Source organism: Phlebotomus papatasi, chromosome 2 (assembly GCF_024763615.1).
Source record: "Phlebotomus papatasi isolate M1 chromosome 2, Ppap_2.1, whole genome shotgun sequence".
Classification (NCBI taxonomy): Eukaryota; Metazoa; Arthropoda; class Insecta; order Diptera; family Psychodidae; genus Phlebotomus; species Phlebotomus papatasi.
The window spans coordinates 72,798,739-72,822,469 of record NC_077223.1 but is presented as its reverse complement, the minus strand read 5'-3'; the positions used below and the strand labels follow the sequence as shown (position 1 = coordinate 72,822,469).

Here is a 23,731-nt window from a genome sequence, read left to right as displayed (position 1 = left end):
GCGTTTCCCTTGGACGAAAATGTTCCTGTGACTTAAACTTCAGTATTTTTGAATAATTTTTAGTTTAATGTATATTATATAATTTTTTTTTTAAATATAATATATGGGGACAGTGACTTTTCTCTGCCTTGAAAACTACTTAGTTCACAAAACAGCTTCTGATTGTTATGGCAATAAATTGAAAATTTTGAAAATAAATAAAATAAGCTCGAAATTTGCAGAGGGCGTGGCTTAAAATTATTTGTGGGTGCAGCTTACTTTTCCTACGTTGTCTAACACTAACTCCAAACAAAATATGAAATTTTTGGAGTCCTTGTAAATTTTAGTATTGCTATATATTCTTCAGTATACAAATTTTTGAGAATAAAATTTGAATTTGCAGATATCAAATGGCTGCTCAAGTGAATTTAAGCAATGAACCGATGTTAATGAATGAATTCTACCGCGTGGTCATCAATCTCTTGAACAATGTTGACTCCTGCCTCGAAAACGTTGGAATTTCTGTGACTGTTCCAACGCAATTAAGGAATAAAGGTACTTTTGATGACTCCGTAAACTTCATTTCTTTGCTCACCTGATCCCTTTTGGGACAGTTTTTCTCACTACAGACATTCAGGAGCCTCGCAAGACGCTCTATTCGACAATTCAAATAGACGTTGGGGCAAAAGCTCTGCAATCTTCTACGTCAATCGTTTACTACGTGATCAGTCTCATGAGGGGAAATATCGAATTGAACCAGAAGACTTGGTACCAAATAACTCCTTTGGTGGGAGTGTCAAAGGAGCCAGGCAATTTTTCTGGTGAGAGATTTGTGCCCTTTGACACAGAATCCCCAACACATCAGAAGACAGTGGAGAAGGGCATAGAGAGTACAACGAATAACAATATTAAAATTGAATATGGGGAAAATTGTGTGAAAAAGACCAAAGAGGATACAATAATGATTCCATGTCAGGATGAAATTCACCTCACGGCTACTTTCTACACGCTCAATAGGAAAGTTCTCTTCAAGGCTTATCAAAATGAGGACTTTATTCTGAGGATTCAGATGGAAGTGAAAGCAACGTGTGACATTGACATTCTGGATGCAACTCTTCTCACGGTGAGTTCTTCAATGATTAGTTTTTTTTCCCTTTTTTGGAATTTTATATGAAAGTCTCTTAAAATAAGATTTTCTAATTCTCAAATTAAGTTGCGTGAAACATGAAACATTTTTGAACATGTTTCATGGTTTTTCTTCACGAAGATTCTTCCTTCTTCTTTTAATTGACAATTTAGTCAAATAAAGGCGCTTATTATCACTAGAATAATTCAAATTGATATAATGCGTTTTAGGAAATTGTCGTAACTTCCAAGACCTCCATACATTGGAAGTTACGGCTTTATAAACGATGGAAGTTACGATAAAATCTCATTGTGTTTCATCGAACATAATATCTCAATATCTCAGCTTTTAAATCATTTTATAAAGATTTTCTCAAGTTGACTTACAGTTTATTAGTGCCACTTTTATTATTCTGACTCAAAAGTATTGAATTCGGGGCTCATTTTTAAGAAAAATAAAGCTGAACTGAAAATTTCGTCTCCTGAAAAGTTGTCAAAAGGAAGTTACGACAAATGCTGATTTAACTGACGAAATGAGCAATAGGAAATTAAATATGGGGGTCAATTCAGAGATTCAGCTGATTACTGATTTATACATTTAGGGCAGAATCACATTGACAGTAAAATGCTCACCGTCACCGTCAAAGCTCTCACCGTATTTCGTTGATTTACGCATTTTCACTGCAATTCTTAAGCAAATTTTCCATTACGATATTACCTTGTCTCATACTCGGTGGCACTAGGTGAAAATAGTATAAGAAAAGTGAATAAATAAAGCGAAAATGCGATAAACGGTGAGCAAAAAAACTGTAGGATTTTTTTGCTACAGTTTTTCGTACAGTTTTTTTTTGCTCACCGTTTATCGCATTTTCGCTTTATTTCTTCAATTTTCTTATATTATTTTCACTTAGTGCCACCGAGTATGAGATAATGTAACACGGTAATTGAGAATTTGCATAAAAATTACAATGAAAATGCGTAAATCAACGAAATACGGTGAGGACTTTGACGGTGACGGTGAGCATTTTACTGTCAATGTGATTCTGCCCTTATCCTAATTCCAATTCAGACATCCCAGCTGATTACTGATTACTGATTTAGCTTATTAAAAAAGTCTCCAAAAAGTCTCCAAAAAGCTCGTAAGCTGTTTTCGTATTCAGACACATTTAGTCTAATCAGGAAAATACTGATTAGCCGCTGATTTATTCTGGACCACCTCTCGCGGTGGCCGATAAACTGATTTAAGTTAATTTGACATTTATGAAAATGTATTAATAGTGACCCGTATCCCCCGTATCATATTTTTCAAGTGATTTTCTTGAAATATTATCTAAATAAATGCTTGTATTTTTTATTGTTTTTACTTTTCTGTCATTTTTTTTAATTCTTAAAACAATATTTTGTGGCAATCTGCAAAGGACTACCGAAACTGTGATTAGAAAATATCTGTGAAGAGCTCGATATTATTTTTTTCGAATACTGAGAAAAATCATTATTCGTGTTTTGGCCTTCCGTATTCCAAATCATGAAAACTTTTCTTCCAGGATCTAGGATGTATGTTGAATTTATTCCATTCAGAAGTTTTTGCTTTCTAGCTCGCAGGTCTCGGATATTTTTCCAACTTGAAGAATATGAAAACCTGTATGGGTTTCTTGTAACATTTTCGAAGACGATTATAAGAACACGAACAAAGAGTTTTCGGGAGAGAAATTCATCTTCCGGAAGTCTCCTCTCTATCCAAGACTTGTTCTTACCTTGCTCTAACATCGATGTGAATTGCTTAATTTATTATTTAGTAATTGTTGACAAAGTGAGGGGTGATACAATATTTAACTTTCAGAGACCTTGTATATTAAAGGTTTGCGATGGAGATAAATGAGGATTTTCACACTACATATTCTGTATCAATCATAAAATATCGAATGATAAAGGAATTGATTATTATAATGATATAAAATTGCGAAATTTTAGTTCATTATTTCATAAATTTTACGGAAATGACAGACCTCTCTCTGAGGAATTTTGAATTCCCGCTAAACTGTAAACTCTCCACACTGATTTGAGATAGTCAATACCCATTCGGAGCTTTTTGGAGAAAGCTCATAACCTGTGAATAGCGACGCACATTTGTTTATTTAATCAGCCAAACAAATCAGCTGAATCTCTGAATTGACCTCTAAAATGGCATACTATACTGACAACAAATGAACATATTTTCCATTTAGAAATTGATAAAGAATTTTTAAAAGTTTGATTTTAGAATAGGGAATATTTTATTTTAAAATAAAAATTAACATTTAGGGTGGAGTCATCGCTCATGGACACTATTCGCTTATAGAAAGCTTGCAAAAATCTTAAGTTCTAATCTAAAACGAATTTCGAAAACTAAATAAACTACTAATTTTATTATTTTTCGAAATCTTTTTTAGGTAAAAATTCAACATTTTTGCACACTGTTATAACGTATGAGTATAAAGTGTACAACATCCATAAGTGATGACTCCATCCTACTGATTTCTTGCTATATTAACGCGAAATCTGTAGTTTATCTATTAACATTTTTTAACTGCTCTAACTCCAAGAGAGAGCAGTTTTAACAATCGTGTTTTTTGTTCAATTCTCTCCATCCTGGCTGCCAAACGGTATGAGATATTGACTTCTGGTCTTCGGTGACCCCCCCACAAGTCAACATTCTCTATCGAACTAACTTACTTTAATTATGCCCAACGCACAATAACTTATGTTTGTAAACATGTTTACAAAATTTTCTATGAGAGAGAGCGAGATGACTAGATCTAGATTTCATTCACTCTCACTGAAATCTCAAAAACATGTTTACAAAACAAAAGTGATTGTGCGTTGGGCATTACCCCCCACCCCTTTCATCCCCTCCAAAAACATGTTTTTTCGACTTTGCAAAAAATTGGCCCTGGCGATTTCCTTCATTCTTGGATATGTTTTGGAGGCAATCCAGCTGAACATTTCATTCTTAGACACGTATCACCGGAAAAATCACATTTTGAATTATTCAAGGTCAAAATTCAACTACTCTGGAGGGCCTAATTTTCAACGGATTTGGACAAATTTGGACTTTTTTGAAAGGTCTTTTAATTCTGAATCCGACTGCATCGGTCATAATCGGTTATGGATCGGGAAAGTAATGGTAATAGATTTATTTTGAAAATACTGTTTTTCGCACTTTTTCAGTCTTTTGACCCATATAAAATTTAAACGGTAAGAGATATCAACTTTCGGTCTTCGATGACCCCTCCTCAAATGACATTATCTCGTACCCAACCTCTTTAGTTTTCCCCCCTCCCTCTTCATGCGTTCCCTATCCCCCAAAAATAGGCAAAAATGAGGTTTTTCTAATTTTGCAAAAAATTGGCCCTGACGATTTTGTTCATTTTTGGAAATGTTTTGGAGGTAGTCCAGCTGAACATTTCGTCCTTAGACACCCTATCACCGGAAAAATCGCCAACTTGAATCGCCAAGTTCAAAAGCATAATTTCCACCCGATTTGGTCAATTTATTAATTAAAAGGTTAATGACTTTTTGAAACCTTCTTCTTGAACAATTTTTAACTTCAAGATGGTTTTGTGGTGATTTATAGACAAATTTAATTCAAAAATAATTTTATATGCATTAGAAAAATTTGCGAAAAGGAATATAAGGCAGAGCTCCTTCTCGGAAGTTCGAGCAGCTCGCAAAGCCTCGGACGCTTCGCCACCCCTTTGCGTTTGAAAAAAAAAATCAATTACAGTAGACCCTCGCTCAATCGGCTCTTTTTCAATCGGGCGAAAAATTTTGTTGGCAATTTTCACGTTTAATTATGAAGCTAATTCGCTCAAATTCGCTGTAGTTCTTCCTATTTTATCGTGATCCTTTATAATTGAGCGCTTTTTGTGGAATTTACAAAGGTTTTGACGCCCAAATCTATCGATAAACCGGATGACATTTTGCCCTAAATGCCCATTTGAGAGAGAGTCTACTGAATACTTCATTGTGTCTATGACTTTTTTGCGCAAAAATAAAACAATTTTAAGTGTTTTCTGTCATGGACAAAATAATGCAGCTATCAAACTTTAAATGAACTAAACCTAAATGTGCTAAATCTTTTTTTCCCAAAAGTTAAACTTATTAAGAAAACTTATTATAGAATAGTAAGTGAGATTCTTAAGAATCTCACCTAATATTTAACCCTCAGTAACAAAAATTACTTTGCAATAAGGATAACCAAAATTGTCTTCTTATGGCTTATTCTTTTTAATTATTCTTTTTAGAATGACTTTCCTATAAAATTCCACTGGAGTTTTTTTTCTGTATGGTTTGAGAAATGAAAAATGGTTAATTTCTTTTTCCCAGGCGGACAATATTAAAATCAGGGATTCGGTTAAATACCCCAAAATTAGTGGTAAATCACTGAAATGTGGTGCTCGTCTCGAGGATTCCAAGATAATTTCGGTGCAGAACAAAAGAGATGACTTGGCGATACTAATGCGGTACATGAACATAAATCAGCCCACAGTGTAAGTTGGATTTTTCATCCGAACCGGACGTGTTCACCTTTTCATCTCCTCCGCTTGGAGGGGGAGACTTTATTCTTTTCCCTCATTTCATGAAAATCCTTTTGGCAACTTCCCTCTGTCTAATTGAGGCAATTTTGTGGAATATTCCTTTTTTTTTTTACTTTGCTCGCAGGACGAATTCAGTCAAAGCAAGTGAGAAATTTAAGAGTGCAATTCCAGCTATAAAAGAAAATCCTGGCCAAGTCACCGCGACAGCCATTAAATCCATCTACGGGAAGAGTGTGGAGACGAAGGTTCAAGACAAAGATGTGGCAAATGAGGCAGGAAGTGAAGTACTCGGTGTCTATGTTGTGCGATGGAGACGCACAAATTCGACGATGGTGAATGAATCGAAATTCAGCATCAGTGGATTGGGTAATTATTCGAGAACATTTTCTTTTATGTCTTCTCATGTAGCCCATTTTGGGGTGGCTTCTTTATTATTTTTCCATTTTTCCACCCCTCATTTCTACCACATTCATTTGACATTCGCAAATACGGAGTCTTCGTCAAAGGGGTGATGCATCGAAAGAAATTTTGTACATATTTATTATGTTAATAGCTTTCTAGTTGTGATTTTTTTCCTCATTCTATTAGTAAATTACTGTTCATGTACAAGTTTTTTTTTGGGGATATGATTTTTAAAAAGAAATTTATTTTAACGAATATTTGTTGTACAGAAACAATTCCATGGTTATTTTTTTTCGGCTCTAACATGCAATTTCTTGGAAATATAATGCCACGAATGCCACAATCTTAATTATTTCAGGAATTATCTTTTCACGAAAAAATATTTTTGAGTAATGTTTCTGCAAACAGAAATTCTGTTTATGCAAACTTTTGAAAATATATTTTTGTGTTTTTTTGTAATTTTTGGGTAGCATCTTTAAAAAAAAAATCACACCATAAAAAAAATTTCCAGTAATAAAATCCCATAGGAAGGTGTCTTGGTAATAATTCTTTTACACTCTTCCCCATTTATGATAATAATTATATTTAATAATTTTTCAAAGAAGAAGAAACCAACGAAAAGCAATTTTATGGATATAATAATTCTACAAGATTAAAATTGTGCTCAACGAAAATGATTTTAACAAGGACATTTTTAATGGCCAGTGAAGAGGTTTTGGTTTCAATATTGACCATTTAAAGCAGCTCTTGATCAAGATTTAAAAAGTGTTTTTTTTTTAAATTTAAAATGACACCTCACTGGAAATTAACGAATAAGTTCTTGTGAAAATAAATTAAGTTTGACAATATAATCTCACAGAAATGTCGACGGCTCAGAATATGTCTCGAATTTGTTGAAATCTTACATAAATTCGTTTTTTCTTTAATTTTTTTCGATACATTTTAAGATCATTCATCTTATCCGTGAATTAAATAGTTGAAAGTTAATTAGTCCAAGATGAAAGCAGGATACAAATGCCCCTTTTCACGATCCTGAGAAAATCAATTTTTGGCATTGCGAAACCCCAGAAACCCAAGAATTGCATGGCGAAATCCAGTTTTTAATTCAATTCAATTCAATTTATTTAAAAACAATTAGGACAAACTGTCCTTTGTACAGAAAATGGCCCTACACATAAAGTTAGGACGAGGCGTTAATGGGGGCCACATGACTCAGGATAAGCCTCTTCCCCTTTGCATCGCGAAACACTATTTTTGCATCGGGAAATTCGAAAAACCAGGAACCCTTGTCAGAAAAGAACGAGAATGACTTACTTCTTGCTTTTATTGAAATGCTTTCCAATAAAATTTGCCATTTCCGAGTTGTTCGAGTTATATTCTGAACCTTCGATATGTCTTTTAACACTAAACCTACTCAGACCTGGGCAATTTCATCGTTTTAAAAACTTTTTAAAATTAACACATTTTTAAACGGTACAATGTCACTATCAAACTTTACAAATTTCTTAAAATTGCATGTACAGTGCTGTCTCTCTATATGCACACTCTCTATATGCACAGCTTTTGTGTCGATTGCATTAAAAATCAATTTGTTTACATTTTGACAAAGTAATAAAGAAAATTATTTTCTTGGTAACTAATTTTTCTTGTTTTTAATTTTCTTAATTTTATTTTTTCTGTCTCATATTATATTAAAAATAACACGGGAAATTCTAGAACAATAAGAAATGATAATTTATTAAAAGAAAGAAAAAAACCGTTGGGAATTTCAAAAAAAGTTGTGCATATTCAGAGAGGGAACTGTCAAAAAAAGTACCCAAACTGTGCATATAGAGAGACAGCACTTTTTTAGTGTTTAAATTTTAATTTTTTCCTCTTTTCCAAGAAAAATTTTTGAGTATTGTACCCTTATCGCGGCCTGTCATTTGACCGAGCGTTGTAGGAAAAACAACCAAAAACGGTCGTTTAACTAAAAATTTTGACAACTATGTTCATTGAAAGTATTAATTTAAGTCAGAGGAGTGCAAGAACCGTTGAAACCGAATAAACGTCAAATGAAACATGTACGTCAATGGTCAAAACGCTACTTGAGCAAACTTATTTTGACGTTAATTCGGTTTCAACGGTTTTTTGCACACCTCTGATTTAAGTATAAAACTTTCTGTAGTGGAAAAAGTAGGCTGAAAATCCAGAAAATATTGGTAAATAATTTTTACATTAAAGTGCTTAGGGATTTTTCCGCAAAGAATTTTAGACTATATTAAAGTGCATCGAAAATAGTTTTTTTTCTAGCTGTCCAAAATGATGCATTTTATAGCATCCCCAGATATTTAAACAAAGTTATAATGATTTTTTGTGTGAATTGAGAAGAAAACTGTGACCCAAGGAAAGTTATTATGAAATTTACCGTTAAATGATTCAATTACGGCTGAAGGGGGGGGGGGAGGACAAAATTACATTAGGGTTTTTTGAATCATGTCAACGGTTTTTCCTATTTAGCGTTGTGTTAATTTATTTTCTGTCGAAAAACAACAGAATTTTCTTTGTGGTGCGCTTATGTTTCATTTTGTACCACAATTAAGTATAAGGCTTTAAGTTTAAGGCTTTGATAAAGTGAAAATACATTTTAATTCATGCTGGATAAGCTGCATACAGTAGAGTCTCTCAAATTCGGACATTTGGGACCGAAATGTCATCCGATTTAGACAGAAATTTGGGCGACAAACTTTTTTCAAATGTAACCGCTGCCCGAATTAAAAAGTAGCCCGATCTTAAAAGAGCCGAATTAGCGAGAGTCTGCTGTATCTCGGAAACTGTGATAGATAGAGACCTCAAATTTGACATCTAATTGGAGCCTACGTTAATCTTGAGATGTGCCAAATTTCACTTGAAAATGACGTCCGCAAAAAATAGTGAAAAATTCCGCGGTCTGCGAAAATCCGTGAAAAACTCTGTGGTTTGCGAAAATCCGCGAAAAATTCGCGTTGCGTGAAAAGCTTCGCTATCCGCAAAAATACGCGAGAAATTGCGCTGCCTGCGATAATTTGCGGAAAATTCCTCCAGGTGCGCCATATGGATAGATACATATTATATAATGGCGTCATATGCCGGATTTCCCGAATTTTCACACCTTGTCCATCTGACTCAATTTTGTTATGTGAAAAACTCAGAAAAGTCGATGATAAAATGGAAAAGTGAAAATACAAACATCCAGGTACTTCTAACTCGAAATGATAGACCTTTCGCACTTTTATTGTTCTTGTGCTATAACTTTAGAAAACACGACGATTTTCATGAGGGGAGAAAAATTGCGCGAGATATAACGACAACTGGCTGATTTCTCGTTTTTTTTCTCCTTTCTTTCATCCTCGTAGCACTGGCTCTTGTTAAAAACAAGTGAGGGATGAGTGAAAAAAATGAGAGCTACCGAAGCTCCTCCTTTTGCCATGCGACCCCTCATTACGCTTTTTTTCGCTTTTTTTCTGTATTCCAAATAGCACTGATGTCATTATTTGCAGTGCTCAACTGCGTTCACATAATTCAAATCCCACCCTCTTTGTGCGTTTCAAAAAGGAATCTCTCGGCGTTGTTCCCGCCTATTTGTGAGCCTTCCTTCCACGGGGAATGAGGATGCTTATGCTGCCTCTCAACGATGAATCTCGAGGGATTTTTTCCTACAAGAAAATCCTATGCGAAGCAAAAATCTCACTGGAATACTCTGAGGCAGTCCATGAATTTTTATTTGAATTAGATTTACTTGGGGTGTGGGGAATGGGGAGAAAGATTTTGTAGATGTGTTATATAGAATTATTGAGCGATATCTCTTTATCTCAATGATACCCCAAAGCTCATTTTGCCCAGAATATAAAATTCACACTCGAGAGAATTCTGAGGAACAAAAAAAAACACATTTTCCGAGATGAGGGAAGCATTTTTCTAATTAAATAAACTTTCTCTCCATTCGGAAAAAATGTGAAATACCATTGGAGGATTTTGGGGGAGAGGGTGTTGGAGTAACAAGGGAGGGAAGAAAAATCTCGCTAATTAATATCTCAAACATTTGCTTATGAATTATTCTCTCTTGTTTAATTCACAAAAATATTTTTCTGTCTGGCCAAACATCAAAAATATAATATTATTTCAGTAGAAAAAATTAATATATTCAATTTTTTTGTATGATTAATTGGTGCAATTGACATGTAGTAATTAAATGAATTAAACAAATCTATGGAAATTTATTTCATATAAAATTTGATGATAATTCTTAATATTTTTTTAATTTCCTGAATATCAATGATTTTTTTTATTGTGAAAATGACAAGTGATGATTCGTTAAAATCATATCATTTTTTTGATGTGTAAATTTTATCATTAATAAAATACTGGCCTGAGTCTCATTCTCTTATTTGTTTGAACAACAGATAAATTCAGAAGCGTCTAGGTCAGAGGTGTGCAAGAACCGTTTGAAACCGAACAAACGTCAAATGAAACTTGATCGTCAATGGTAAAAACACTACCCGTCAAATCATTGCACTTTTCCTGCCAATTTTACTCTGGGGTTTTTTGAATTGTAACGGTATATTCCAGTATATTCAGAAAAAATTTGTAGATTTTCGGCAGAATTTCTGCCTGGAAAATCTGTAGATTTTCGGCAGAATTTTTGCCTAGAAAATCTGTAGATTTTCGGCAGAAAATCTGCATGGTGTTCATTAGTCCATTACTTCACAAAAATATTGTTTATTTATGAAGGAACTGTAGAAGTTATAAATAAAATGGTATGTTCTGCTTTACAAACATTTTAGATAACTAAAAAGATGAGAGCAAAAATACTAAATTCTTAAAAATCGCCAATAGAATGATACAAAAACGTAAAATTTAGGTTGTCACTCTGCTTAAAGTTTTTACTTCACTATTCTCTACTTATAACATATCGCAGAATTCCTTATTTTATATAAACACTGTGATGCCACTAAAAAACACTCTATTGAATTTTGCAAACAAAATTCAATGAAAGATATTCTATCTTTTAAGACACAGCTGTCTGGAAAGTCTGGAATGTAGAAAAATCTACAGACAATCGGCAAAATATCTACAGAAATTCGTCAGAAAATCTGCAAAAGTTTCTGACGAATTTTGTCCCAAGCCCAAATAAAATTCGTAGGAATATCTACCGATTTATCGGCAGATTTTCAACAGAAGTGTAGATATTTTCTGCAGAAATCTGAAAGATATCTGACGAAATTATTTGACGGGTAACTGACCAAACTTATTTTGACGTTTATTCGGTTTCAACGGTTCTTACACACTCATGTTCTAGGTTATGTTACGTATAACCTCAAAAAATTATTACATGTTTTGTTTAGTAAATATCTTAAACATAATATTTTTAATATTCATTAACCATTAGAAAACTTGGTAAACTTCCAACAGTAAAAAACGATCAAGAAGTTTTTAAAATATAAATTATAACAATTTCAAACTTCAGAAACATAAAAAAATCAGTTTTGGACTGTTTGCTATGTTAAATTATGAATTTAAGAACAATTTGATACTTTTCATTTATAGGAAAAAATTAATAAAAAATAATTATTAATTATATAATCTTCTTTAGCAAGGTTATGTTCTACATAACCTAAAACAGAGGTGTGCAAGAAACCGTTGAAACCGAATTAACGTCAAATGAAACATGTACGTCAATGGTCAAAACGCTACTATAACAAACTTATTTTGACGTTAATTCGGTTTCAACGGTTTCTTGCACACCTCTGACCTAAAAGTTTGAATTAAATTCTGAACTAAGTTATAAAACTGGGCATTATATCGAACATTAAAGTTTTTATTAAAATTATGAAAAAAAATGAAAATTAAGTTATTGAAGTTGTTAAAAATTATTCACACGTCCCAGAACACTGAGAAAAAAGGGGATGCGATTAACTTTTTTTCCTCGTAACTTTAACACTTTTTAGGTGTAAAAATATATCAACATTTTTTAATGTTAATTTTACACCTTTTTAAGTATAAAATTAACATGAAAAAGGGTAACTTTAACCCTTAATACACCCAAAAAGCATAATATTTACACCTATTTCGGATCAATAAGGCGGGGTCCGGAATGTTATTTTAACTTTTTCTGATTTCTCTCAGTGAATTTATACCCTGGAACCCAAATACATTTTGGTGAAGTTTGTGGACATCCTATTGTTGTGAAGTTTTAATAAATGCTTAGGTTATGTTAGACATAACCTTAAAAAATACGATTGTATTTTGGATAATAATAAAACATATCTTTTCTGTGTGGGAGGAAATCTTTGCACATAAAAACACTTATTTGCATTTAGCTAGGGGGAGGTGGGGCTACTTTTAGCTTTGGAGTTACATTATTATACGATTTTTCATATATTTCTAAATGAAACTGGGTTTTAACATAATGTAATTTAGAATAGACAAAACAATTCTGGATCCAAATTAAAATATAATAAAACCTTATTTTCTTTTAGAAATATACGAAATAAATCGTATTTCAATGCAGCCTCACTGCTCAAAGTTGTCCCACCACCCTCTATGTATCTTTTTATAACCTCAAAAATCTTACAAATGCAAATCTCAAGAAGTTCAAATGCTAGGAATTAATTTATTTAAAATACATGCTTAGCGAATTTCAGAGACACTTTTCTATTTCTAATTCTTTATTTTTTTCATTTTAACATTCAAATCCTTTATAAGTTATTTACGAAAATTGTCTTAAATTGTTTTTTGAGTGACAAATACGCACTTGCAGATGAAATTGCACAGGAATCAATGTTGAAAAATAAACTAAATGAAATTAAATTAAAACTAAATTGAAATGTTTCACGTTCCAGTTTTTTTAGGTTAAAGTTATTATAACACTGAGAAAAAAGGGTGCGATTAACATTTTTTCCTCAGAATTTTAACACTTTTTAGGTGTAAAAATATATCAACATTTTTTAATGTTAATTTTACACCTTTTTAAGGGTAAAATTAACATGAAAAAGGATACCTTTAACCCCTAATACACCTAAAAAGGACAAAACGTACACCGATTTTGGATCAATACTGCAGGGTAAAATTAACATTTCCGGAATGTCAATTTAACTTTTTCGGAGTTCTCTCAGTGAACCACCTTTTTAATTGTATTTAATTAACTGATTTGAAGGTTATGTTCACAGAGAACCAAAAAACTTGCTATAAAAGCTTCATTTAGATACGATTGTAGAGCTTGTAAGCATGCAAATACAATATTTATAACATTGATTTGAAAAAACAACGAAATATAAATATTTTGAGGTTATAATTTGTCTATAACCAAACATAACTTTAAATTTAATATTTTTATAATAGAACAAAATTTCTCAGCTAATTAATTGAATTCTTTGATAGATTTTTATTTCAAATCTTGCCTTTGAAATTTATTCTTATTAATTTTTTTTTTATTTTTGAATCTTCCATAGATCAATTAGATGTTATTTATTATTTTTAATATTTTGAAATTAAGGGTTAAGTTTCCCGTTTGATTGGGAGAGTGAAGTTCCTTGAGAATAATTTTCATTTAGAAAAAATGACTGTGTCTTGTTGGTTCTCACAAATCATTTGCATTTTAATAAATTATATTTTTTATCTTGTCTCATCAGAGATCTTTTCTCTAAATGCTTTTATTAAATGGCTTAAAATGGGACGGCAGAAAAAAAATGTCCCCTTTTCTTGAAGGGTGAGAAATTTACAAGAAATATTGTCACGGTATTTCTCTTACTTTGCCATTGTTCTTCAAGTATTTTTTTCAATTAATAAAAAGTGTTCATGGTATGAATTTTCTTGCATAAATGCTAAATTGTAGTCATAAAATGCTTCATGAAGGGAAATTCTATGGAAAGAATGTGCAATTCTTCAGTGATTTTAAAAAATTAATTTGACGGAGCGTAAATAAATTCATGAGATTTTTATGGTGCTTCAGAAATATAAAACTCGCCCTTCTCTCGGTGTCTGAAGATTTGTCTCAATTCACCATGCCTGGTGTTTTTTTTATCATCCTTGTCATTTTAACTCTTAAATCTTCATGTAAATGATGCCGGAGACAATTTTCCATCGTGATATTCTCCCCTATTTGAGTGGTGTAAACACACGTGGAGAAAAAATTAAATGTCTCAGGCGCAATTGTATGTCTGAAAAGTGTCTCTCCTTGTGAAAATTTTCACGATGGGGGAGATTCTTTGGCAAACATTGCAACCCTGTCTGGGAATGAGAATATCTGAAAAGCTTGTCAAAAGAAAAATTGTCTGTCCACCTTTTTTTTAACGTATCTTTCATACTTTCATTGCCAGAATGGGTGTTGATGGGCAAAAAAATCATCTGCATATTTACCTTTATTTCCTTTTATACATCCTATATTACAGAAGACAAAAGGGAAGAGATTTTCTTTCACAGTGAATTTCATGGTTAAAAATTCACATCATTCTGACTCGGTGCTCCGACAATATTTTTCTGGCCATTCACTCAGGTTGCAAACATACCTCAAATGTTTCATTCAGAAGTGAGTGCGTTAAGTTACTTAAATTTATAGTAATTGTGATCTTTGTGGAGACATCTGAAGTTGAAAAAGGAAAGTTTGGTTGTGAATAACCTAGAATTTATACATAATCAAAAAAGGAAGTCCAAAATGTCATTTCTCCGTCCTAAGACTATTTAATTTTAATTTCTTCGAGCGAATAGATTTTTAATGTTTGTTATTCAAAAAAAAAAAAAAAAACAACAAAAGCAAATTTGAGGTTATGCAAAGGCAAATTTAAATATTTATATGGAGGAAAAATATAGGTTGAATTTTACAGAAAAAAATTACAACAACGTAGATACAGTCGAGTTTCTCAAATTTGAAGTCCTCAAATTTGAACAACGGTTGAGTTCAAAATGTAAAATTTGAGGTTATGTGAAGAAAGTTTTGCGTGGAGTCTGAAGTAGAACTATTTTTCTCTAATGTTTCCTTATTATTATCGTATTATATTAACTTCCGCAACAAATTCCATATATTTCACAACAAATTACATTAATATATTTTCTAAAGTTATTTATCTTAATTTAGGGAAAATGCATTTCACATGAATTCCGTTACGTTTTTGAAAATATCGTTCAAATATGAGAAGTGAGAAATATCATCTACACCCCCCAAATGTTCAAATTTGAGGAACTCTACTGTAAATAAAAAAAATTAGGTTATGTTAAACCTAACCTCAAATATCTCGATATCTTGTTCGCATCGACAATTGTGTTTACTATTATATCATTATTTTAGTTTTGTTGTTTTAAACTTATTAAGTAAATTAAAATCTAACCTCAAAAACATAATATATTATAGCAAAGGTGTGCAGGAACCGTTTGAAACCGAACAAACGTTAAATGAAACTTGTACGTCAATGGTCAAAACGCTACCTGAACAAACTTATTTTGACTTGTATTAGGTTTCAACGGTTCTTCCACACCCCTGTATTATAGAACGGGGGAATTTCTTCTGGGCTTGTGGACAAAAAAATAAGTACAGGCGTCCTTTTCTTTCCTCTTCTTATTTTTGACTAAGTTTTCTTTTGTTTTTCCTCTATTCAATCTCCAATTCCTTTTACTACAGTCACACCATACTCTAGCGGAAATTGTTAATACTAAATCTACACTGTAAAAAGTAGAAATAAGACTGGAAGTCTACAATATATTAAAGATTGAACCACTTTGTGTTACTTGTAGTGAATGATATATATTTCGAATATATTTCATAACCTCAACATTGCCTTCAAAAGCTGAAAAGATCTAGAAAATATATCTGAAGTATTTATTAAATTATATAGATAGCAATTTTTTAAATTATTGGACATCATTATCTAATTGTTTTAAATTTTTTTGTTCTAAACGTGTGGTTAGGTTATGTAATATCTAACCTCAAAAATTGGGCTACACTCTGAATATTAGTTACCTTAAATTAACTTCATAAGCTAATTTTGACTAGACACATAATTTAAACGTCAAAGTTTTATTTTCGCTAAATCAATTAAATACAACAATTTTAAATAGTCAAACTCTAAAAATTTTTAAAAATTAATCAATATTGAATTTTGAGTTTTAGGTATTTAATAGGCCTTACTCCAGAGGTGTGCAAGAACCAGTTGAAACCGAAAAAACGTCAAATAAAGCTTGTTCGTCAATGGTCAAAACGCTACCTGACCAAACTTATTTTGACGTTTATTCGGTTTCAACAGTTTTTGCACACCTCTGCCTTATTCTATGTTATGTTAGACCTCACTTAAAAAAATGAAGATATTTGTTATGTGAAATAATCTTCTAATTTGCCCTCAAAAACATATGAGATCTTTGAGATATTTTAGAAATATTTATCAAAATATAAACATATCAAATTTTTAATGGGCTTCATTTTCTTATTCTTCTGAAAGGTTATGTTTTAAATTTGAGGTTATGTTATATCACACCTCAAAAAACCAGGCAATACTTTAGAAATCGATTTTCCTAGATTAGCTCTTAAAGTTATTTTTGACAAATTAAGTCGCATAATTTAGCGTTAAGTAAGATTTTCTTTATAAATCTAAAACAAACCTGACAATTTGTAAAATCCTAACCCGAAATTTCTTTTTAGGATTACATCTTAATACAGTTTTTAACAACAAAAAAGTTTTTTAAATTGGTATAAACGGTATAAAAATCGGATTGTTTTGTCTTTATAATCTCAAAAATAGTTTTTCAAACAAATAGAATTCAATTGTTTTTGGAATGAAAATCATATAGGGAATTTTTAAGGTTATTCCACATAACCTCCTAAAATTAACCTATTTTTAAGTAAGACAATCAATGTCTTTAATTATATAGTGATGTTTTTTTAAATTGTAACGCATTTCATAGATTTATTGTAAATTAATTTTTCTCCGAAGTTAGATAATCAAAGGGGAGACGGGGATAAAAAGTCACAAATCGAAAATTTCAAAATTCAATATCTTCCAAGACAAATAAGATAGCCGCTTAAATTTTTTTCCATAGATAGCCTCTTCTTAGATATTGTATGTTTTTTAGAATTCCAAGAAGGAATTTAGAAAATAAAAAAATGTCGAAATTTTTAGCCCTATTTTTGAAATATTTTCCTTGAAGAATATATCAATTATTACCTAATTATTATTCAAAATTTATGCACTGGTGGTTATATCCTAAATTATTTGGATTCTTTGAATATGAAACCGCTATCTATTTTACAATTTTACAAAGATTCTTTTCTCAATAAATCTTTTTTATTAAAAACGACGACTTGGGGTAAAAAGTAACAAAAGGTATGGAGTAAAAAGTAAGAAAAACCGAAGCAATTTCTGATGTTAGTTTGTAAAAAATAAAATATCTGTTTTGTGACTTTTTGCCCCAGTCTCCCTTAATCTCAAATTTTGACATAAAGTTTTTGTCATTTAAAAGATTTAGGGTAAGTGTGCCAAAGTTCGGCATAGTTGCATCCAAGCGCCAAAGTCTCAAGTTTGAAATGTAATATTTTTAATACAAATTGATTTTTTTATTCTTTCTTTTGTAAAAGTATTGCTTGGAACCTTGTAAAGAGTTTACCGTCTTTATTTGCTCTAAAATCATTCTTAATACATTTTAAAATGATTAAAAATATAGACATAGCTTTGTTTGGTGCCCTATTTCGGCCACCTTGATTTTCATAGTTCCTTGCCCTTCGGGAATTCTTCCAAACCTTTTTCACGTCATCTCGTTTGTCGAAGCTACATTTTTTTGTTATTCTTTTGCATTGTATAATCTCTAGAGTACGAAAATCTAAAAGTTACTGGAAATCCGAGGAGCAAAAAAGGTGGCCGAAATTGCAAGCATACTGGAATTTGACACACTTACCCTTTACCTCTGAATTCGAGATTTGGAATGTAAATTAGATGTAATATTTTTTGTATCAGAATGAATCGAAATGTTCGTTTGACCCTATAAGAACCTATATTATCGGAATTAGTGAATAATCGTCCCTACGATTTTAATACTTTCCATCGATTTCATGCAAATATAAACACTCTGTTCCACATGAAAAATCATCCAGTTAAAATCTCTCTTATTTCCGTATTTTCATGGGATTTTAGAATGAATCTTTTCTTCTGTAATCCCCACAAGGTTTGACTAAACGTTAACAGAGTTTTTGTGTGTGTATCAATTTCATTGCAGAAGTCATTGAACCAAAGTTAAATATTTACTGTTTCATCCTGGAGAAAGTGTATGTTCGTGTTCCATTTGAATTGAGGATACAATTGAAGAATCCTGGAAGTAAAATTCTCAGCTTACAAGCGACACTCGACAATAACGACAGTTTTATGTTCTCCGGACATCGTCAGGTGAGTGTCGGCAATCGATAAAATGGGCTCAGAGAAGAGCCATAGAGAGAATGAAGAAAGAAAAAAAAAGGAGTGTTATATCCCGGAATGGGAAAGAAGATGTCTATCAATTGAATATTAATTGTTTTGTTTCCATCTCTCATGTCCCTCACTTCTCCGTTTTTTTTTTTGCAGCTCAATGTCTCAATTTTTTCATATGCCACTCACGATTTAATTTTCATCCTGTATCCACTGAAATCGGGCTGGCAATCAATTCCCCAATTATTTTTGAAGTACCTTTCTGGAGGGAATGACGGCGCCAAGGAGGAAATTACTCAGTCAGAACTCAATCTCTACGTTCAGCGATGGATGCCAAAACGAGTGTTTGTACATGTGAGTATTTCTGTTTTTGCTTTTTTTTTGTACTCTTTAGCCTTTTTGCACGTTGATGGGGAGGTTTCCAGAAAGAGTGACTAGACACATTTATGTCTATATGATTCAGGACAGACTTTGTGTAATTTTTTTTTAATTTATTGATTGAACTATTATTTGATATTTTAACCAATTTTGAATGTTGTGCAGTGCTGTGTGGTATTTACTAAGTTTAGGAGGTCAAACGGTAAGAGATATCGACTTCTGGCCTTAAATTATCAAAGTCAACTTATTTTTCCACCCAATTATATCCTTTTCTTTTAGAAATATGTTTTTTATGTTTATGGGCCATTTCCATTGAAAAAATTTTCAAGAAATTTGTTAGAAAATTTTCAACTCCATATGAAAAAAGGGTGCTTTTATGAGAAAAAAATTTAATCTGGTTGAACTTTTTCTCATAAAAGCTTAAAAATAAAAATTGTGAACAGTTTTCCAGACTGTTCCTATGGGGAATAGCGCCATCCATTGAGTTTTCTTCTTGTACTTGCATGCCAATGAGTTGTCAGCTGTGCGAATTTCCATAAAAAGAACTTGTTTTCATTTCACAGTGAAGGTGTTTTTAGATAAAATTAAGGTAAATTTGGGTTCTTTGAATGTGAAAGTAGTGCGTGCAGTGGAAAAGTCTCTGTATTGAAGATACGGTATGCCCACAACCCTGATTTACGGTAAAGGCAGGCAAAGTGTTCGAAGTGTGTCAGAAAATAGTGACATTGCTGTTTTAAAATGGTAATCGATTCAATTACCCCTTATCTCTTTCCCTGCTTCAATTTGCGTGCCAAAGGATTAAAGATATCCTTTAGCAGTGATTTCATTAGGGGTTTCGGTTGTTTTTATGCATTTTTATGCCCAACGCAAAATAACTTTTGTTTTGTAAACATGTTTTTGAAATTTTAATGAGATTGAATGAGATCTAGATCTAGTCATCTCACTCATTCTCATGGGAAATTTTGAAAACATGTTTACAAACAAAACTTATTGTGCGCTGGTCATTACCCAGAAGCTAAATCAAAACGAACAAATGTCAACGAGATGTTCGTATTTAAAACTGGGCTTTTTGCGAGCTTTCACGTGAATTGGGAATTACAAAAATCTGAAAATTTTCTTAATGGAAATAGCCCATTATCTGGAAAAATTACCTTGTAATTCTTTTATTAGGGATACAAACAAGTTCTCGCTGTTTACCGATAGATGATGCTGTCAAAATCTGTACGTACTGGCGGTATTTGTAACCATAACATCATAATGATTCATCAATAGATTGTAATTGGTAGTGCATTTGTTTTGTAAAAGTGTAAACAACATATTTCTTCATAAAGTTTAAAATGACGAGTGACGGCCGAAAAAGGCTCATTTGCGGGAACTTTTGTTGTTCTGCTTTCGTCAAAAGAAATCTGCGGCTGAAGCACATAGAAATCTTGTAGGGACTTACGACGACCATGCTCCATCAGAAACAACATGCAAAGATTGGCTTTGACGCTTCAAAAAGAATAACACACATATATATACAATTTATGTACACAGAAAAAAATACTTTGTAAAGAAACTTACGAAATGCTCGTGAATCTTATAACCCACAAACAAGTTCGTAAAATTTTGTACTTTTTTCACAAACATTGTTCGTAAAATGATCATTTGACGAACATTTTTTGTACTTTTACAAACATTTGTTCTTAAATGTTCGTAAAAGTTGTGAAGTGCACTTAACGTTTTCATTCAAAGTGTGTACGTCGATTTCGTACCTATGCGCTAGAGAAGGATGCCAAATGCATTGTTTTTGGCGCGTCATTTTTTGTACGGAAAAATACTGTCATTTGGAGTCGCTTTTGTTACTGCATGGTAACAAAACTGACTAATTTATAAGATTCCAATTAGGAGTAATTTTTTTGGCCATTTATTAACCAGTAATTTTTGAGTCAGAGTATTTTTTTGCGGATTGGGGAGTGCATTGATTGACACGTGGTGGTCTTTAGAGGGTTAATTTGATATTAAAAATAATTTACTTTAGATCATTGTAGAAGTCTTAGCTTGGCGAAAATTTTGATCTGAAATAAATCGTATGTTAATTCAACCAATAAAAAAAATCTGAAACTTATAATCAGAATGCAGGGAGTATTTAAACGTTTATAAAATTTTAAAATCCACTAAATACTTATAATTTTTATGCTTAGGCATCTGTATTTAAATAAAATAATGCAAATAAATAATTTTTTCATAAGATTTTGGTAAAAAGAAATCGTACCCTCCGGTCTCGAGCTGGAGAGTAAAATTGTCTGGATACATCCCAAAATTCCAGCAGGTACAAGACCCAAAACTTTGTACACCCTCCATTTTTAGCGAGGAGATGCACCTTTTAATGGGATGGCGAAATTCGCCTCACAGAAAATAGGCAGTAACCAGTCAAAATTTTGTCTGGATACTTTCGTGAATTGCCCCTCAGGTTCTTTCCTAAAAAAAAAATGGGATTGATAAGGTTATATATCTTTAGAGGACAAGTGTTAAAATCAATGAAGACTCTATCCTTGATTAGGGGAAACTGGGGCACCACCAAACAGGGGTACCACCAAACACTGCAATTTTTTAAACAGGTATAAGATTTCAGAGAATGAGACTTACATGAAATCATAGATACTATAGTGATGCTTGTCCAGAGAAATAATGATCCACATAGTTCAAGTAGTTTAGAAATAAGAATCTTTTTTCGCAAAATTGTGAGATTTTGATAATTTTAGTCATTTATATATCTACCTGGAAAATAAAACTGAAATAAGTTACATCAAATTTCACTACACCAGTGCTTTCCTACATGTTTTGGGATAATATTTATGTATCTACTAAAGAAATTAATGTTCACATTTTTTAAAAGAATATAAAATCCATCACAAAACAGAGTTTGGTGCATCAACAAACAGGCAAATTTCTCATAATTGCAGATGTCGCGAGCGTAGCTTGAATGGCAAAATTTTTCCTCTTATCTTTCTTACTCTTCATCTCCCTCTTTGTTCGATTTCTGAAATTTATATCCATTAATGGGGTTTTCATTCAAAATTCGGAAGAAATATAATTTCAAAAACCCAATTTTGCATTAAATGATTCTTAATGATTCTTAAATGATTTTAATCATTTTAATCAAGGATTGACGAATGATTTCTCGATTTTATTACAAATAATCAGAAGAGCGCACAAAATTTGAACTTTAGGTATAGTGTTTGCCACGATTTTAGTGGCGCTGCTTTCCAGTCAGAAGTCTAATGTTGTCAAAATGATTAAAAATCCATTGAAAATTATGTTCGGTGTGCAGTGCTTTAGTTTTTTGCTATTTTAGTCACTCATTCTAAATTTTTCAGTGCTTTTTTGAGAATTATTTGCATTTTCAATACCTTCTTTATAATTAAGAGTTGTGGTGAATGCCCAAAATAACTTCAATGAGTGAGAAAAACAGGTGTTTTTTGGTGCCCCAGAAAGTGTTTATTGGAACCCCCGGGAGCGAAAAATGCATGGTGATACAATTTTCCTTTTTATGGAAAATTAAAGTGCTTCACATCATCCTTGTATACATTAATACGCAGCCTATACCTAAGACTATAACATGGGGTAAGCAACATTTTTTAAAATTCACAGTTTTCTCAGGAAATTCAGTCAAAATCGCATCTTTCAAAAGTGTTTGGTGGTACCCCAGTTTCCCCTATACAAATTATATTTCTAAAAGAAAATATCATTTGAAATTTATCTTAGGCAGTCCTACGAACTTATGCAATCATTCAATATAACCTCTTAAAGAAGTATTCTAATTTTTGATGTCTCCTTTTTTAGCATAATCTATCATAAATATTGTATAAGTAATTTCATATTTCATAATTTATACATAATTTATTTTTCCCCAGAAATAATTACAAAAAATTGTCCTGATTGTAGAAAGTTCTGGTCACTCTTGGGTTACCCCTAAATTATTTATTAATTTGCTGTGTGTCATTTTAAATTCCACTGCAATGTTTTATTTTGATATTATTTTTCCAACAGCCACCCCATCGAGTTCTCGAATAGGGTGTGAAATTGGCGCTACATCTAGGCCCCTGCTTGTCGCAAATCCTCGTTGAGCCCAAACACACATGAGGATGGATTGAGAGACAGTGATATGGAGCCTTTTATCGTTATTGTTCAAATATACACTGCTATTTTGGTGCCCTGAGTATTCTTGTGTTATGCCATGTATAAGTGTTTATTAATTGGACTGGGTGAGGGATGAAAATATCCTACTCATTGTATATTTTGGCAAACATTCCACATATATTAGATGAGATCATATATTCTGTCAGTAGAAGAGGTAAAAAGTTTGGAGTGGTATATCTCAGCTCCTGATGAACATAATTGGATGAGTGAACTATTGTTGGAAAGCTTGGTTCATTAGCTTTCAGAATCTGGTATATGTAATTGGCTATGGGTAAATCATGGTCATCCAGAACCATTTATGTCGAAGAAGACACTTTTTGCAACGTCTTTTTTGGCCATCTACTTCTGGGACCAGGAGTGACCCACAATTCTCGCACTTGGACTGTTCGTTAGAGGAACTGAAAGGGTATAATTTGTAGAAGAAACTTTTTTTTGGACATCTTACTTTTTTTTATTCATCGACTTTTGCAAGAATTTTAACATTTTACACGCAAGGAAAAAATTACAAAAATCCTAAAAGAGTGGTTTCTGGAGGGGAAGGATAGACGTGGGGATGAAATTGATATGATATTTGGATTCCTTGGATCAACTTATGGGGGAGTACTTAGAACATTCCAAGTCAATATCTTCATTAGTTTGTCCAGAAAATGAGATAGAAGGATTTCTGTCATTTTTTTCTATGCGTATAAA

At 32.2% G+C, this 23,731-nt stretch overlaps 1 protein-coding gene across 1 annotated transcript in view; it reads left to right on the top strand.

Moving 5' to 3' along the window:
* LOC129804296 (trafficking protein particle complex subunit 11) overlaps positions 1-23,061 on the top strand; it is a 35,139-nt gene extending 12,078 nt beyond the window's left edge. Inside the window, exons 7-13 of the mRNA XM_055851452.1 lie at positions 383-534; positions 594-1,102; positions 5,470-5,633; positions 5,806-6,047; positions 18,297-18,463; positions 18,638-18,835; positions 22,892-23,061. Of these exons, the coding sequence (XP_055707427.1) occupies positions 383-534; positions 594-1,102; positions 5,470-5,633; positions 5,806-6,047; positions 18,297-18,463; positions 18,638-18,835; positions 22,892-22,915 (1,456 nt within the window). The 3' untranslated portion in view covers positions 22,916-23,061. The remainder of the gene's footprint in view (positions 1-382; positions 535-593; positions 1,103-5,469; positions 5,634-5,805; positions 6,048-18,296; positions 18,464-18,637; positions 18,836-22,891) is intronic.
* Positions 23,062-23,731: the final 670 nt, after the last annotated feature.